Source organism: Natator depressus, chromosome 1, assembly GCF_965152275.1.
Source record: "Natator depressus isolate rNatDep1 chromosome 1, rNatDep2.hap1, whole genome shotgun sequence".
In the NCBI taxonomy this organism is placed as follows: Eukaryota; Metazoa; Chordata; order Testudines; family Cheloniidae; genus Natator; species Natator depressus.
The window spans coordinates 245,590,345-245,607,770 of record NC_134234.1 but is presented as its reverse complement, the minus strand read 5'-3'; the positions used below and the strand labels follow the sequence as shown (position 1 = coordinate 245,607,770).

Genomic DNA, 17,426 nt, shown 5'->3' with positions numbered 1-17,426 from the left:
TGGATTTCAAGTGACTTGTCCAAAGCCATGCTGCAAACCTGTGGCAGGGACAGTCAGGAAAGCTGGATTCTTTCCCTGGCTCTGCCACAGGTTTGCAGCATGGCTTCGGAGCCCTGGGCTCTACTCATTAGCCCATACTGCTGTGCCCCCTGCCTCTGGCTTTGTAGTAGGAACTTAACGATTTGTATGTGGCCAAACACAAGGTTGATCATTCGGAAAATGTTAATAAATGAACCAGCGAAACTCTCTGCACAGAATCCCTGCATCTTTCCCTGGAGGGCCACCTGGTAACCCTAAGAAGCTGTTAGAGGCTGAACATCAGAAATGCGGAGAGTGCCATCTAGCTGTGATAATGTACAACTACAACAGAAGAGGCAGAAACCTCTGGACCCTGAGGAGGGAAGGACGTCCACCACAGCACTGACACAGGGCATTCTGCTCTGAGGAAAGTGCTCTTGAGTGACTTCCTCCAACCAGCCCAAGTCTGGTGTTAAGAGGGGTCAGTAAATGTATCATAAACTAGGAGGCTGGGACTACTGGGGTTAATAAAGGAGAACAATGGAAGGAGAGAAGGATTCCTACAACTTAAAGGGGTCCCTAAACTGGAATGTGCAAAGCAAAGGTTGTCTTTCCCTCCCCACACCTTCTGAGAGGGTCTCTTGGAAGACCCCTTGCTCTCCGCTATCTCCAGAAGATCACACCTAGCAATGAGATACTCTCTGAGGGTGGCTGGATGCAGCATCCCACAGAGGAGCTGAGCTGTGGTTGTGAGCTCCCATGCTCTGTGCCGTGACACAGCTGAGCTCTGGAGTCGGTCAGAAAATGGAAAAATAATTTCCTAAAATGTTTAATCTTTTGTTGACCTTTTGCAACCAGCTCTAGGGTGCCACTAGCCCACCCGGGGGGACTGAGGGACATTGGGTCATTTAATGATAGCAGTGCTCAGCTCTTTGTACCGTCCCTCATATACCTCACCAAGTTTCTGTCCACTCCACAGTTGTTTGGTGGGAGGGGAGGAGGAAAGGAGTTCCTGCAAGGATCTCCTCTCAGAGGTCCTTTCACACTGTCATGTCAAGGGGAGTGGGTGGAGAGAAGTTTAACTCCAGCAAAAGATGGTCCAATGGCTAGAAGCTGAAGCTAGACAAATTCAGACTGGAAGGAAGGTGTCAATTTTTAACATGGAGAGTAATTCTCCACTGGAACAATTTACCCAGGGTTGTGCTGGATTCTCCATCACTGACCATTTTAAAATCAAGATTGGATGCTTTTCTAGATCTGCTCTAGGAATGATTTTGGGGAAGTTCTCTGGTCTGTGTCATACAGGAGGTCAGACCAGATCATCACAATGGCTCTTTCTGGCCTTAGAATCTGTGAATCTATAAAAAAAGGGCACAGGACCAATCCTCAAACCTAGGGACCCACGGGACACCAAGATCATCTGTGCAGAAACCCTTTGTCCCCACACTGTCTCTGCCCCTTGGAAAGTCTTCCTCCACCTTCCTGATGGCAGTGCTCTATTGAAATCCCACTACACTGCACTTCCCCAGAGACTTCCCAGAGATTCAAGTGTAGGGGCCAAGGTAAGGAGCACTGGGAAGCACAGTCCCCAGAGCTCTGCTGAAGGCACAGGGAGAGCTCTCCCTCCTCTCCCTAGGTTGGGGGAGCTCACTTCCCAGAGCCAGTTCAACCCTCACTCTGGCCCATACAGGAGGACTCAGGCAGGAGAATCTGAAGTGGAAGCAGCAGGAAGAACTGCTGGCTCACTGGCTGTGTGTTTCTGGGGCTTCTAGAGTTTCTTGCCAATGGTCAGAGCAATCAGCAGCCTGACAGGTGCTGAGCCCTTCTGAAAATTCTGGTGAATAATTGATTTTTGTTTTGAAGGGGAACTGAAAAATAAAATTAAAAATGGGTCCATTTCAAATGGACTGATTTCCCCCCAGTTTTTCAATACAGAAATAAAAATAATTGGGGGGGGGAGGGGAGTTGAACAAAATGTTTCAAATGACATTTTCAAAATGAATTGTCAATGTGAAACAAAATGTGGAAATGATTCCTTTCAAAAACATCTTGACATTTCCTAATTTTTTCCACCCACAACTATTCACCAAATTCAACCTGAATTTGAAAATAGTTTCAGTGCTTTAAAAAAATGCATTTTTCAACAAATTTACTATTTGCTGAAACAAACTGCTGAGATCTAGTGAGGATTAATTAATGTTTGTAAGGCTCACTGAAATTCTAACGCAACGTACCGAGAGAGCAGTCACGCGATAGTGGCTGGGCCACAGAACAAAAGACCTGCTGGCTAAAGCTCTGGGGTTTTGGAGCTGAGGGAGGAGGGTTTCTCCTCCAGCCTCTGCAGTTCCAGGTGTGATTTATTTGATAGTGTGTCTGCTGCCCACAACTCATGGGTTTGCAATTTCAAGTGTACTGAGCACCTGCAGCTCTCATTGATACCAGTGGATGTTTTTGGCTGGGAGCTAGCGCCTCTAAAAACAGAGACACTTCTATTTAGGTCCCTCGGTATGGATGTCGGTACCTAACTTCAGGCACTCATGTTTGAAAATGTTGGCCTTCCCTTCCCTTTGGTAAGGCAGAAAAACCCCAGTCCTGCTCCCTGTGGGTAATGATGTGTCAGGGGCAAGAGATTAAAAGCAAATAAACGAATCAGAAATGGGCCTGGAGACCACCAAGTTCAGACCCAGACCAGATTCCCAACTCCCTCCAATTGGGGGTGGGAGAGAAGGGCATTCAGTTTGAAGGGGTTTGGTTCCAGACCACAGTGAGCAGACAGGAACTGTGCACAGGACTGCAATATTACTGGGTTGGAGAGCTAAGTCAATACACAGTTTTTTCAATCGTATGAGAGTAGCTGAGATCCCAAGCATTTTCCTGGAGAATTCCCCCAAAGGCTCAGTACAGCCCAGCTCACTAATATTTAATACACAGTTCTGCAACTGTTGAAAAAGGATACATTGTCCTGTACTTTACCAACCACAGAGACATACGACTTGTGGTTTTCTTCACGTCATTTTCTTTTCAATGCCTGGACCTTTTCCTATATTTATTAAACATAAGCCTAGACTCTCTTTCCTACATTAAACCAGAGGCATTTACACCAAAATGTGGAATCACTTGCTCCTGAGAGCAAACGGATTGGTGGATTCTCTGTAACGTGAAGTCTTTAAATCATGATTTGCAGACTTCAGTAACTCAGAGGTTATGGGCCTATTACAGGAGTGGGTGGGTGAGGTTCTGTGGCCTGCAATGTGCAGGAGGTCAGACTAGATGATCATGATGGTCCCTTCTGATCTTAAAGTCTATGAGTCCCTGTCCTGCTTTCATCTGAGCTATCCGTCTGCTTAACTGAAACACAGCAAATGCTCCTGCACTTGTTACATTCACTCCAGAGCACCCCCGTATCACCACCAACACACACATATGTAAAACCTGTCTTGTCACTTAAATCAACTAACCTTCATGTCCATCCATAGCTCCCAGGCATTCCAAGTTATCTCCCTCTCTTTCAGTATTTTTCGGAACAGAATTAATTATCACAGTGTGTCTGTAATCACTCCAATCTATATTAGATTAGAGATTCCAACAGTGTGGTATTTCTGCTTCTTTATGAGGGTGGTGACTTTTTGTTTAAATAAACAAACATTAGATGATTTTAGCTTTTCTACCCATATGAAAAGCATTGAGCTGTTGCGATCAGAGCTATAAGTACACAATACAATAACTTGTCTTTTAAAAGGAATAAATACTATGGCCAATGTCTTCCACCATTGCCAGTAACAATTCAGAATTTTATGAACAAGATCTCTCACCATATCCCCATGTATTATAAAGCTAGAGGCATGTTATCAATTCCTGGTTTGTTAATCAAAAAGACTGTTTCTTTCCTTGACATAAACCTCGATCAATCAGCTCTTTCATACTTGGGCATAGCAAAGAATAAATTCATGTAGAGTAGAGGTAGGTGAACCTTTTCAGCTGAAACTTTTTTTCAGTGAGAAATGCAGATTTGACAACACCCAAGCTATTTTGCTAATTCAAGCTGATTTTGCTGAATTGTTTGTTGTTAAAAAAATTCAGAAAAAAATTGAAATTTTGTTTTGAGATATTTTAAAAATGAAACATTTCAATTTTTGGTTTGAAATGATTTCAAAATTTCCTTTAGTTTTTTTTAAAGGTTTAAAATGGTTAGGATGAAAACAAAACATTTTGATTTTGTCTGAAGAAAATGTTTTCTTCAACCCCATCCCTTTTCAATTGACCAAAAATTCTAGAAAATTTTTGTTTTCAGTTCTAACCTCAGATAAAACTTTCCCCTGAATTTTCAAAATTGCCAAGGAACTACAAAATCCGTCATTTGCCCCACTCACATGTAGTTTCTCCCGCAGGGAAAGGAGCTACTGTGCTTTTACATATTCTCCCTCTAGTAACAGGATGAAAACAAACAAGAGAAATATCCCAAAAGTTAAAACAAGATTAAAGAACAAAATAAAATATCTAACTCAGAAGTCACAGAGCAGAGAATTAAAACCAAAATCTCAAGACTTAGACTAAAAATCAACTTAAAATATTATTTTCTGCTACTAGAAGGAGATGCTGGGAAAAGCCATAATTGTTTTTGCCTGCAAAACAGCCTTGCTCTGACAGATGAGATGTCTCTATCCCAAACTACGCCAGCTGTGGAAACGGACTAATTTCCCCCCCTGCCAGAGGCTCTACCTGCCGAAATTAACAAGGGATGGAAAATGTAATTTACCAGGAAGTAGAACACCTTTCAGCGGACTCCCCAAACAGCGACCGAGCAGAACAAAAACATCATTTTAATAACTTCAGGGATTGACCCCCCATTGTACACGGCACAGGTTAAGTGCGACCTGGCCAGGAAAGTTAGGACCAAGTTATATTGATAATAATGGAGGGCCATAAGAGCTTGTAACGACTGAAACTTGAAACAAATATTGAAACCCAGTAGTAAACAACAATACAATGAATAGCAGGGCGGCAGATACAAATGTACGGCCCACCCCATGTCTAAGCAAGACTATGTCCTAAAAGAAAAGGAGTACTTGTGGCACCTTAGAGACTAACCAATTTATTTGAGCATAAGCTTTCCTGAGCTACAGCCCCATAAGGCGCAGCAGTGACAGGCTCCCCCCCCACCCCCCGGGCGCTCTACGCCCCAGCGCCGGCCGCTGTCTCTTTAAGGGGTGGGGCCATCGCGGCCCACGGAAGTCCGCGCGCTTGGAACGTTGTGTAGCCTGCTCGCTTGGCCCCGCGTGCCGCGGCGTGGAGACGGGAGCAGATCGGCGCGCCCCGGGGGCTCTGCCGCGCCCACCAGCCCCCGCGTGGTTTGGCTCCGCGGCGGGGAATCGCCGCTGTTCGTCCCCCAGCTTTGCCCGCCGCTCCCCGGCGGGACGCTGAGTCTGAATGAACCGGACGCTGGGGAGGCAGGGAAACCAGCGAGCCAGGGAAGGTGAAGGGGCGAGCGGGTTGGCTGTGAAGGGGATGCAGAGGCTCGCCTCCAGCAGAGCCTGGCCGTGGCCCTCTGCCGCTGCTGCTGGGCCTGGCCTGGAGGAGGTTGCGCTCTGACGTAAGAACAGAGACTGTTGACCTGATTCTCGCGGGGGGGGGGAACTCTACTCACCCATGGAGGGGAGCAAGTCAGCCCAAACCCCAGCCTTTGATCTCATGACAGCAGATTCTGGTGCTGACAGGTACAGACTCGCGGGTGTGTTTTTTTCTTTTTGCACTTTGGTGTAACAAACAAAACCAAGCCTTGTAAATCCAGTTTTTGAGCATCACCCAGGGTGCTTTTTTTTTTCTCCCGTTTTTCACCAACATGGAAGCAAAACAAAAAATGACAAATGTTTGATTTAGCAGCTGCTGTTCTCCATTTGGGCTGAACTGTCCGCCAATAGATACACAACTTTCTCTGTCATTTTTGACCTCCAGGATTATGATTGCCTGGGGCTGCGCTGCTAGGATTTCCCTTTTCAGTTTAAGGCCCCTCAATGTAAGGAAAAACCTGGTTTGGATAAGATGGGGTAATAAATTTGGCAACTCCCCATCTAGTGATAAACACAGCTTGATCAAAACTCAAGCCTTGGCTAAGACCACCTTAGTGTGCTGGGGGATCACGAAGGTGTCTGTTGTGAGATGCCAGGAAGTATCAAACCAATGTGCATCCTTATTCCCTGAACCTGCCAAAAATAAACAACCTTCAGCTGGATTCTTCTGGCATCTTGGCTTTGCCCTTCGCCTGGGACTCCGGGCTTGTGTTCTCTTGTTGAAGTTTGGCCCTTTGCTTCTGCTTTATCCCATGACCTACCTGTCTTCAGGTTTTTCAGCCCTCTGGCTCCATCTTCTGCTCAAGGCCACGGAGTCCTCGGGTCCCACTTATATCAAGCTGGGCCAGTGGGCGTGCACCAGGAGAGATCTCTTCTCTGAAGAGTTCTGTATTAAGTTTTCCAAGCTTCATGTCAAGGTGACCCCTCATCCCTGGGGTTACACCAAACACTTCCTCAGGAGAGCATTTGGGGAAGACTGGAAGAGAGTCCTCAAGTTTAAAAGCAAGGAACCCATTGGCTCGGGTTGTGTTGCCCAGGTATATAAAGCTTATGCTGATGGCACTACTATTGAGGACCCCCAGTTCGAGGAACGAGTGAAGAACTCTGAAACAGAATCTGCTTTTGAAGCCTGGGAGGTGTCTGGTCTTAGGGGCCTCTTCAGGTGGCCCTGGAAATGGAAGGCTGGAGAGATTTTGGAAGACGGCAGTGCAGACCAGTCACTTCAGGAAGAACGTTCCAATGAAGGTATTAATAGAAATGCTGCCTCTGAGAAGCAGATGTCTGGATCTCAGCTAACTACAAACACATCATCTGTCGACGGTTTAGATGAGATGGACCATCTTATTCCTGTAGCCATTAAAGTAAGTAATATAGATTGTTGGCGGATGACTGGAATTAGAGATTGCTGAATGAATCTGATGGAGAGTTTAGTTCTCATGAAAAATTAATAGATGTGGCGAGGACTAAATGCAGTGCAGGAGGGGTGCTGCTTAACCTTTCTGCCCCTGCAGTTTTTTCCCAGTATTCTTCAGTTGGAGCCTGTGGTACTGCTTGTCACAAAATGCTACTAATGATCCTCAAACCTGATCCTCAACAGCCCTTGCTGTTCCATGTCTGGGACTCTCCAAAATACAGACACTCCAGTCATGCCCTGTTGACTGCCATGTGGGCACTAGACATGACCATTAAGGCCCCATTTATTTTAAAACTGTGTACTTAGCTAGACTTCACTTTTGGTCTTATGTAAATTCTCCAGCTCTTCTCTGCTTCTTTTTAACCATGAAATAGATACTCTGTTCAGGCCCCCCCCGAATACCAATAGATAGTATGCTGCAGATGAAGGGAGGATGGGGAAAGCAGTTGTAAATTAGTTTTGGTGACATTGTAGGCTCTAAACTGAATAAATGTGAGCAGTTTAAAAAGTATTATAAAGACTTCTTTTAGTCACATTTTGAAGCATGGATCCCTGGGAAATGTGCATTGTTGACAGAGCTAACAGCAGCTCCTTTTTAGTCGAAAGGGTATTTCCATTACAGCCTGGCGTGTGACTATTCAGGAGCTATCGTCTTAGCTTACTAAACTGAATGGACTGGCTTCCCTATAGTGTCGGCATCATGCCCATGGGAGATGATCTGCCTACTGTTGTTTCTCACGCAGGTCCTGCATCCTGGACTAGTCCACCAGGTCCAGATAGATCTGCTTCTGATGAAGATGGGCAGCAAGATCATTGGGCTTTTCCCGGGGCTCAAGTGGCTCAGTCTGACTGAAATAGTGGAGGAGTTTGAGAAGCTCATGACTCAACAGGTGGGCATAATTCCATACTCTGCATATACTGAAGCACGGTTGCTTCCTCCCTTTGTCATACATCCACCTACCCATTATTACCAGAAATTAAGAAGAGAATCTGGCATCTTGTGCAGCATCACTGCATTCTGGTGCACAGTAGTGACATCAGTAATTACACTAGGGATGTCTTCAGCCCCAGGTGTTTAGTACCTCCTTGGTCAGGCAGCCAGGCCTTTTGCCTAGGGTACAAACTGTGAGAAGAGTCAGGACAGGATCAGTATCTAAGAAGCCTGCCCTCGTTTCCTTTCATTTCTCTTTTAGGGGGATAATAATACTCACAGGATAGTCATCATTTCCAAATTATGGAGGGGCGATCACCCTTCTGCTTCCTCAAACAGCCGCTGAGAGCTAAGAAATATATTTTGGGGGTATGAAGGAGTGTGACTTAGAGAGGAAGCATGGTCTTGTGCTTAAGGCACTGGATTGGAACTCCGGAATCCTGATTCGGTTCTGGACTCTGCTGCAGACTGCCTGGGTGACCTTGGGCAAGACACTTCTAATTTCTTCCTGCCTGAGTTCTCTGTCTGTAACATGAGGATAACACTTCCTTTCTCCCGCCCTTTGGCAGGTCTAGTTAGATTGTACACTCTTTTTGGGGCAAGGAATGTCACTTATGTGTATGTACAGCACCTAACGCAATGGGTCCCCATCTTGGTTGTGACCCTGCACGACTGTAATACAGATAATAAATAGGAATATTTGTCCCTTTTTTGTATCTAATTGAAGTAGTTCTAAGATGCCTACCCCTGCGGTGCCTCATTCTGTAATATTTCCACCAGGAAAGCTTAGCTAAGAAACACCATCTCTTTTTTTTTTTTTTTTTTCTTTTTTTTTCATTGAGGTTCTTGCTTTTTAACCAGTTTTCTGGTGGAGTTGGCTGCGCACCGTTGGGGTTGAATGTCAGGCAGTGCGGTGGTAGCTCAGGCAGGACCCTCCAGGCTTCCTGTCCTCCTAGTTCTGCACCCCTGTACCACTCAGTCTCCCCTTTCTCTTCATCCCTCTAGCTTGACCTACGCTATGAAGCCAGAAACCTGGAGCGCTTCCAGAAAAATTTCCTGGATGTGGATTTTGTTAAGTTCCCAACTCCACTTCACCCCTTTGTAACGAGAAATATCCTGGTGGAAACATTTGAGGTAAGAGCTACAGCGGCCATGAGAAGAATGGTGGTGCTAGAGGTTTACACTCAATGGTTGATCTTAACCTCAACACAAAGCCCTTTCCTAGAGGTGGCCTAGGGAGGGAAAGATGAGTGGTAGGAGAGTGCGTCTCTCTGCTATTGGCTAAAATGTGTCTGGGTCCTTCCTTCACTCTTTCCTTTCTTGCTCTTCTTATTTCAGGGAAAGTGACCTTGAAAAGGGTGAGAAATGTAGTCTCAACTCTGCGTAGGAAAGGGCACAAGACCCTGGGTGCTAAAAGGAAACCAGAACTGTTCTCTAGCAATCTTGTGTTTCTATTTGTGTTTTCTGCCCATAAAACACACTCCAGTTCTCCTTTTCTGTGTTACGGTTGGGTGAATAGTTCAAGAATCTAACCTGATCTGGTCCAATAAAGGGATATAGTTGGGTTTGTTGGTTCATCTTCATCGTGGGCCAGCTTTGAATCCGCTCCCAAAGCTGTTCTTTCAGCTCCACTCTGTGTGTCAATTCTACCTATATATTTTCTTTAGTATCTCTTGCCCCCAAAATCCCTCATAGCCTGTTTCACACCCACTTAGCCAATCACCTCCCAGTCCCAAACCTTTGCTTCTCTGGCTTAATCAGCCACAGCAAATTCAGCCTGTATTAACCTAGCCCCCTTTGCGGCATTTTCATTGTCCTGCCAAGGGCAGGAGAGACCATGACCCTGGAATGCGGGTGGTGGGGGAGTAAGACATAGGGATCTATAGGATCTGTCTGACTCCCATTCTGTCCTTGTTTAAGGAGAGTCAGCCCATATCCCAGTATCTGCACATGGACATTTCCTCGGAGCTCAAGAAGAGACTAGCCAAGATGGGCATAGACATGCTCCTAAAGATGGTAAGAGTCTGGGCTGTGTTGTTAGAGTTGAACTGAGGAGGAGGATGCCTTCCCATTGTTAAAATAATTCAATTAGCCTAATACGTGTGTGTTTGTGTGTGTGTGTATATATATATACACACACACACACAGAGGTGTATTGCTTTGGGAAGCCATAGAACTGCATTTAATTTAATATTAAACACATAGCTTTGGAGATGTAAAGCACAATGTAAGTTTTAAGTATCATCTCGGTGGAGGCTACAGGACTTATAAAAGCCCCAGGGAAACAAGCTAACCTTCTAATTCCATTTGTCAAAGCATCTGCTGCTACCAATTTACAGGTAGGTGAAATATAATACTGAGCGTGGAACATAGAAAATAAATCTGGCCAGCTCTTGTGAGCAATGCAACTTGCCCTCATTTTTCTGTTGAGTTGAAGGTGGTTAGCCCAGTGCGGGCTTTGCAACCTGTAACTATTCAGTTACTCAGTCATGGCCAGAGTGAATGCTGGATTCTGAATGGGTACTGGCAATGAGAAGCCAGAGTTCTGTCCAGTTATGGCTATTTTCAGAGATTAATGCTGTTCCTGGTCTGTGATTCCCCAGAACTATCTTGGACTCATAGCAAATCTTCATTTTCGCTACATGCAGCTTTGCCGATGCACCCTGATTTTTGCCTACAGCATCTCCTGCTGTTTCAGCATTGGGCCACTCCTGAGCAGAAGCTACTAACTGTATCCGTGTGTATTGGTTTTGTGATGTAGCAAAGAGATCATGGGGGGGCAGGACTGAAACCACCCCACTAATGCCATTTACCATCTACTCAGGTTTTGGATGCAGGTCTCACACCGTGGAAGATTTTACTCCAGTTACCTTTGTCCTTTTTATTATAAATATCACCCCCTCCAGGTGTTCGTTGATAATTTTGTCCACGCTGACCTGCACCCTGGGAACATCTTGGTCCAGGGCACCGCGCATTTCAGCGCTGGCCACAAGAATCAGACCGCCATTGTGGACATGTGTGACACGCTGATCGTGGAAGTGCAGCTGTCCCCCTGCCCGCTCCGTCTGATGCTGCTGGATGCAGGGATTGTGGCAGAGCTGCAGGGAGCTGACCTTCAGAACTTCAAGGCAGTCTTCACGGCTGTAGTACAGGGACAGGTGAGGCCTGCTCCAGATGGGTGCTGACGGCTCTGGATTTGGGGGAAGGGAGACATCTGGAATTCTTCAGTCATCTCAGTTGTCAGCAGTACATTATACAACCGTTCCCCAAGCGAGTGCCGGAACAGGTACAACCCACACATCAGCACTTCCACAACCCTCTTGCTGCATTTCATTCTTGAGCTGGAGGGTCCACCTCACTGCAAGAGGATGTAGTTTTATCTTCACACCCGTTCAGTCCTTGGCCTCTTGTCTGAGACTGCCAGCATGCGGTAAATAGTTGTCTGTCAGGAACTGTTCTGAGACCAGATCCTCTCACACAGCCACTGAAGTGAAACTACTTCCAGTCACTAGAAACACAAGCTGGCTTTGAACTAGCTCGGCCTACAGATGAATGGCTTTTACACGAGGTCCTGTCACTATTTCCATGGGCCAGCCAGCCCTCAGGGTATGTGTAGCAGGCTGCATCCCTGAGCTAGCATCTCCCAGCTGGCCCTCTAAATTAGTTCCACCCACACTGGCTTGGAAGCCTCTCAAATAAACAAAACTTGAAAAACCCTTCACACCAAAATGTCCCTTTCTCGCCAGGCATCTCTGCCGGGGTGGGGATTCTCAATGTTCCCTCTGTTTTTGGAGGCAGAGGGTTTTGTTTCAGTCACCCTGACATGGGAGCAGTTAGCTATCAGTGCTCTTCTTACCACTGTCTCCCCTATTATGAGGGAAGAGGCATATTATATGCAGCCCTCCTTCCCAGAACTTGTCCTGATCGGCTGAGAGAGCAGGGAGTTCAGCGCTGCCCAACACTAGAAGGCTTCTAGTCCCTGGCCCTAAAAGGAACAGGGACTTTAGGTCTTCCCCCATACTGACTGTCCACACAGAAGCACTTCCCCTCTCTGTCTGCCCTCAAACGCCTGAGGAGGGTAGGCTGGCCCCTGAGAGCTCCCGCTCTGGTCAAAAAGAAATTTAATTACTACAGGTGCCACTGGAAGCCTGAGAGTGAGGGTACTGTGCGCAGCTGCATTACAGATCTGGTGGTGGTACCATGGTCTGAGATTCTTATAGACACATCTCTTCCTACTTGTTTCACAGGGGGAGAGAGTGGCAGAATTGATCCTTCATCACGCCAGGGCTAACCAGTGCAAGGACATAGAGAGATTCAAAGTTGAAATGGCAGAGCTAGTGACCAAGGCCAGGACGAACACTGTAGCACTGGGAAAGGTGAGCAGACTAAATATGGTACCCAGCCCAGGACACTATCTCTTATTGAGTACACCCGGGCTTTTAAATAGGCCCAGATTGAAAGACCAGATGCTTACACATCAGCCATCTCTCTTGTCAGTGTTACCAATTCTTTACGATTCTTTATTCTCACAGCTGGAGAAAAACTCCATCAAGGCCCCTAACTCTTTTTTATTTCCTTCTAACTCAAAATAGTGTTGACTGTTTTTAATCCAAGGAGTTGTAGCCTGTATCCTTCTGGCTAAATCCTGCTGGGACTCCCTTTGAAACCAATAGTAGTGCTCCAGCAGTGGGGCTGCAGAGCAAAGCAGGGACCGATTGTTGTGTCTCCTCAACCCTCTTACCTCCTTCCTGGGCTGGAGGGTTGAGAGAGCCATAGATATTGGTGGAGTCTCAGCTGAAGCCCTCTGAATATTTACCAACATCCTGATGGATAAGGCTGTCAATGGAGCATAGCAAATATTGTTGTCTGAGCAATATCTCTAATAATAAAATCTGACACTTAATATTCTTCGACTTTACACGGATCATACAATATGCCAATAGCTTACTCTGGTAAATCCCTCCCGTTCCTGCTGGTAGTAGTGTTCATGGTCTCCTGTTCAGCAGAGTTAACTTTTTCTTTGCATCTTTACATCCCAGCTTCAAGTGGCGAATCTGCTCTCCAGTGTCTTTAAGTTACTGATGACGCACAAGGTGAGGTTCTCAGTGTTCATTTCATTCTCCTTAAAAGTTGTGCCAGGCTTTGCCATCTGAAAGATGGGCAGGGGGGAACCACTGGGATTGCATAGGTGAGGGAGAGTGTCTGAAATGTGCAGGGGGATCGTGCATGCCGTATTGCCTGCGATGCTTGGAAACGAGTGCCTTAAAGCCTTTGAGGCCAGTGAGGGTTTTTCCATCTATTTCAGGGGGCTTTGGATCTGGCCCTCAAGAACCTGCATTTCAGAACTGACGCCAGACCTTAAAAGGACAGTGTTGGTGTCTCCATTTATTTTTTCCTTACTGTTACAAGTAAAATGAAAGCAATTTGCTTTTTTCCCTGCATGCATTGCTTACTTATTGTAGGGTTGCGTAGGTGCACTGGGCTCTACATGCTGGTTTGTGAGGGGGTTACCCAGGAGGTACTGGCGCTTACTTTAAAGCGGAAAAAAATCACTTTTGTTTAATTGAATTCAACTGAGCTATGACAATGCTTCTGTGAACTAGGGAGCATGCTCCATGGGGCTCCCTCCATGACAGTGTGGAGGGGGGGTGCACATTGCCCCTTTTCATGCGTGTGTACTTGCCAGGTCCATGGAAGCTCCTACAGCCGAGTTGGCACTGGGCAGCACTCCTAACTCCTGCTCCTCCATAGAGGGGAAAAATCCTCTCCTGTATGGAAGTGCAGAGTACTGTCTACTGGGCTGACTTAGGATGTCTCCTTTGACATGATCAGCTTCCCCTCCTCAGTTCTGCTGAATTGCAGCGAGGCTGATTTGAAACTGAAGGGAAATGAGTGAGCACCTGTGTCGCAGTCCAGCTGCCTACGCACACAGACGCCCTCCCAGCCCACACCCACCGCAGGCTGGCACCTCAGCGAAAGGGGCTTGGAAAGCACAAAGGCACCCAAGTCCATTACAACCTTTGCACTTGTGCTTTCAGGTGAAGCTGGAGAGTAACTTTGCCTCAGTTGTCTTTGCCATCATGGTTTTGGAAGGGCTTGCCCGTTCGCTGGACCCCGAACTGGACATCTTGGAGGCAGCTAAACCAATTCTCATCAGAACCGCCGCTTCTCTCCTAGAGTAGCAGCAGCCACGGACATTTGTCTTGCATTGCTGGGCTCTTTGGCAAGGACTGTCTGTGCTCCTTGGCAGCCGACGGGGAAACAGCCTGAAGCTGGGGACAGGCCCTCACCTCTGAGAAGCAGTGGGCTATTCCCCATTAAACTGGGTATCAGCCATCACCACTCAGGCAGCATCCAGGTGCCAAAGACCTTTCCAGCTGACTTCATGGTCTCCCATCCTGCCTATGAGAGAATGCTGTTCTACGACAATAAAGCCCTTTAATTTGTATCCAAGTTTGAGTAACAAATATTGACGTTGAGCTATGGCTTGGTGAGACTTGTTAGGAATCAGGCCTCCTTATTGATTAGTCCTACTTTGCTGAAAGGCATTCAAACTGCAATGAGAAGGGGTCATACAAGTGGATAGATAGAAAAGCCTTGGAAATGCAATTGCAAACATCAGACATTTTGCAGCTTGAAATGGTGGGTTCTGACTCCCTTCGAGAGAACTTCACTTTCAGCCTTATGGGCCTTTTAGAATTTTACACGTTCATACGATCTGGTGTTCTTTGTTAGTTGGGTTTGACAGGATGTTGGGTAGTCCTTCAGCCTGACTCAAGTGACACTGTCAAGTCATCTAGGTTCCCAAGATTGCTATAATCTAATGGGGGAAGTAGTCTGGGTTTGAAACATCTTTTAAAAATGTTTAGATCTCACCGCTGTGATCAGGAGTTTAAAATTAAAAAAAAAAAACAAAAAAAAACACATCTCTCTTGTGGAACAAAACTATGTGTGAGTTCCCCCTGTAGGCTAGCTCCTAAAAGCTATAGTTGGATTGGGCTTTAAAGAGCCAGATCCATTTTAGTGTCATTTCAATCCCAGGGGAGGGGATCAGTCATAGTCAAATGGGGGGTGGGGGGGAATATTATTTTCAGGCTTTGAAGAAATAGAAACTATACATATTTTTTAAATAGTTGCTAAGCATCTCTTACTCTGGGGAGCTGGTGATCTCCATGTATTCTGTTGCTGGAAGAAGATTGCATCCTATTTAGTGTAGGGTTTGACACTGTGTACAAGCTCAGCATGGTTTTCCTCCAGCACCAGCAAATTAAAGATGGAGCTTAGTGTGCAAGGAGCAGAAATGTTTGCTGAAGTCTGAGGAGCAGGGGCTCAAGCCTGCCATTAACTTCAGTGGATGCAGGATCAGATCCTGTGCTGGTTAGTGTGAATAGCAGTGACACGAGAGTGCAGAGAAGACTGCTGTTAAGACTATTTGAACAGGCAATGGAGACCTGGTTCCACCTTCCTATATTGACAGCATTCATTTGTCTTTAAACACTACCCTTCCTAATGGCATTGGAATGTTACCCATAAGCCTTTCCACAGATTAAATGTTACAAAATGGATTTTGTTTTTGTTACTATTTTCTTGAAAGAGGAAGCACTCTGGGGAAGGATGTAATTTAAAACGCACCATTTATCAATCTCCTCTTGGCTGACACATTTTTGAGTCGTTGCTAGTGTAAGTACCTTTATAGGAAACATGATTTTACAAAAACTCTGCTTATGAACGTCTCAGTAAAATAACTTCTGAATATCCACCTGTGAGAAGCTGATTTTTATAAGATCTAACCTGCTGAACAACTGCACCTAAGGACAAGATCAGACAGCTTGTTATAAATATCGTTTCAGAGGCCCGTGAGTCCATTTTTATATTGAAATGTTTGGGTTTTTTTTTCTTCATTCTTTCCCCCTGTACATCAAAGTTACTAACTACATTAACTAAGTCATCATTATACGAGGAGTGAGTAATCTGATTATTTTGCAGGAACAACAATATTCACTACATTGTTACTTTTCTGAGCCATCTGGCATGAGTGGTGATGCCTTGGTACTCAGTGTGACCACAGAGGCCTGGTGCCACCTACACAAGTGATTCAAAAGTTCTGGCTATTAAAATAATCTGAAAAAAATCAAACATACTTTTCACTGTGCTATGTTATCAGTATCATTTCTATTTGTACTGCTGTACTGCCCTGAGATCCCAGTCAGGAGCAGGGTTCCTCTGTGTTCTTAAGTCATTTTAGACAAAATGGACTAGTCGGTTTTTTCACTCTCAGGTTCTCATGTGCTAGCCTAATGCTGTAGAAGTTTGGGTTATAAACAATAAAGGAGATTATTTGTTTTAAAGAAAAAGTTGGTTCCATAATTAAAATGCAATCACGGAAACATTTGCTACTCATGGTTTGAGAAAGCTGTTCTACAAAACTCAAGTGAGGTATGCTGAGGTTAAAAACACCGTGACTACAAGGCACTTTAGACTCAGACTCAAAGGTCAGAAGGGACCATCCTGGTCATCTAGTCTGAGCTGCTTTTTCCGAGGTAAACGAGGCAAGGTCAGCCCAAGGCAGGTGTATAGTGCTGCGATTGCTTAGTTTGCCTTGTGGTAAACTAAGATGCTGGTCTTCACTATGGTTTTACCTTGGCAGAGCTCATGCTAGGTACCAGGTGTGTTTAAAAAAAAAAGCACCTTTTTAGCAGGCATGACAAGGCCCTTAGATTGCTTAGAAAGACTCTGGATCCATGACCTAGCTCTATGTAACTGGCATTCACTGAAAGATCTGAGGGCATGACCTTCAAGCCTTATCTATGGGAAAATGTTCTAATGCTTGAAGAGCAGAAAGTGCAAGTGGTCAGCTACTCTGCATTAAAAAAAGTCATAAAAAGATCAGTGTCTATAAACAGCTGGTTCTGTGAAGACGTGAATTGATATAATCCCTCATCGCTGTGGATTTTGCATTGTACAATCAATGTTGTTCCAAGCAATTTGTTAGTTTCACAAAGTGCACAGAACGTAATGTAGTAGTAGTTTTATCTATTTAATTAAATCTTGGTTCTGTTATATTATCATTTGAAACACAATATCTCAAGTGGGGATTATTCCTATCATACCATATAGGAAATCAGACTATTTAGTGTTGCAGTAAAAGGGATTCTTATCAAATGAAGTGTTCTAAATCTTTTGTCATTTGTGGTCACAAGAGAGCATGTCATTAGTTGCATTTCTGGCTAATTAAAGCCAAGGCTAGGAGCTCTCTGCTGCTGAAGGAGAAGCTCAAAGTTGACACATACGGATACCTGATGATGCCAGGCAGTGGACTGGCATTCACAAAAGTGACAGTCATCACCCCTCACAGGAGTGGAAAGAAAAACACTTGGAAGTAGCAGTAGCCTGTATTAGTCTGGGTGTGATGCTTTAAAGATACTTTCGGTTTCCAAGCAAGGCTCTTGTGGCCTCCCATCCCCTTGCAGGGAAGGCTACATGCAGGGGAAAAATG

The 17,426-nt window shown here is 45.4% G+C and overlaps 1 protein-coding gene across 1 annotated transcript; it reads left to right on the top strand.

Annotated features, from left to right (window-relative positions):
- The first annotated feature begins 5,241 nt into the window (after positions 1-5,241).
- ADCK2 (aarF domain containing kinase 2) lies at positions 5,242-14,970 on the top strand. Its single transcript, XM_074940102.1, has 8 exons — positions 5,242-6,946; positions 7,743-7,889; positions 8,936-9,064; positions 9,851-9,946; positions 10,837-11,088; positions 12,178-12,306; positions 12,970-13,023; positions 13,969-14,970. The coding sequence occupies exons 1-8, from the start codon at positions 5,975-5,977 to the stop codon at positions 14,110-14,112; spliced, it is 1,923 nt and encodes a 640-aa protein (XP_074796203.1). The 5' UTR covers positions 5,242-5,974; the 3' UTR covers positions 14,113-14,970.
- Positions 14,971-17,426: the final 2,456 nt, after the last annotated feature.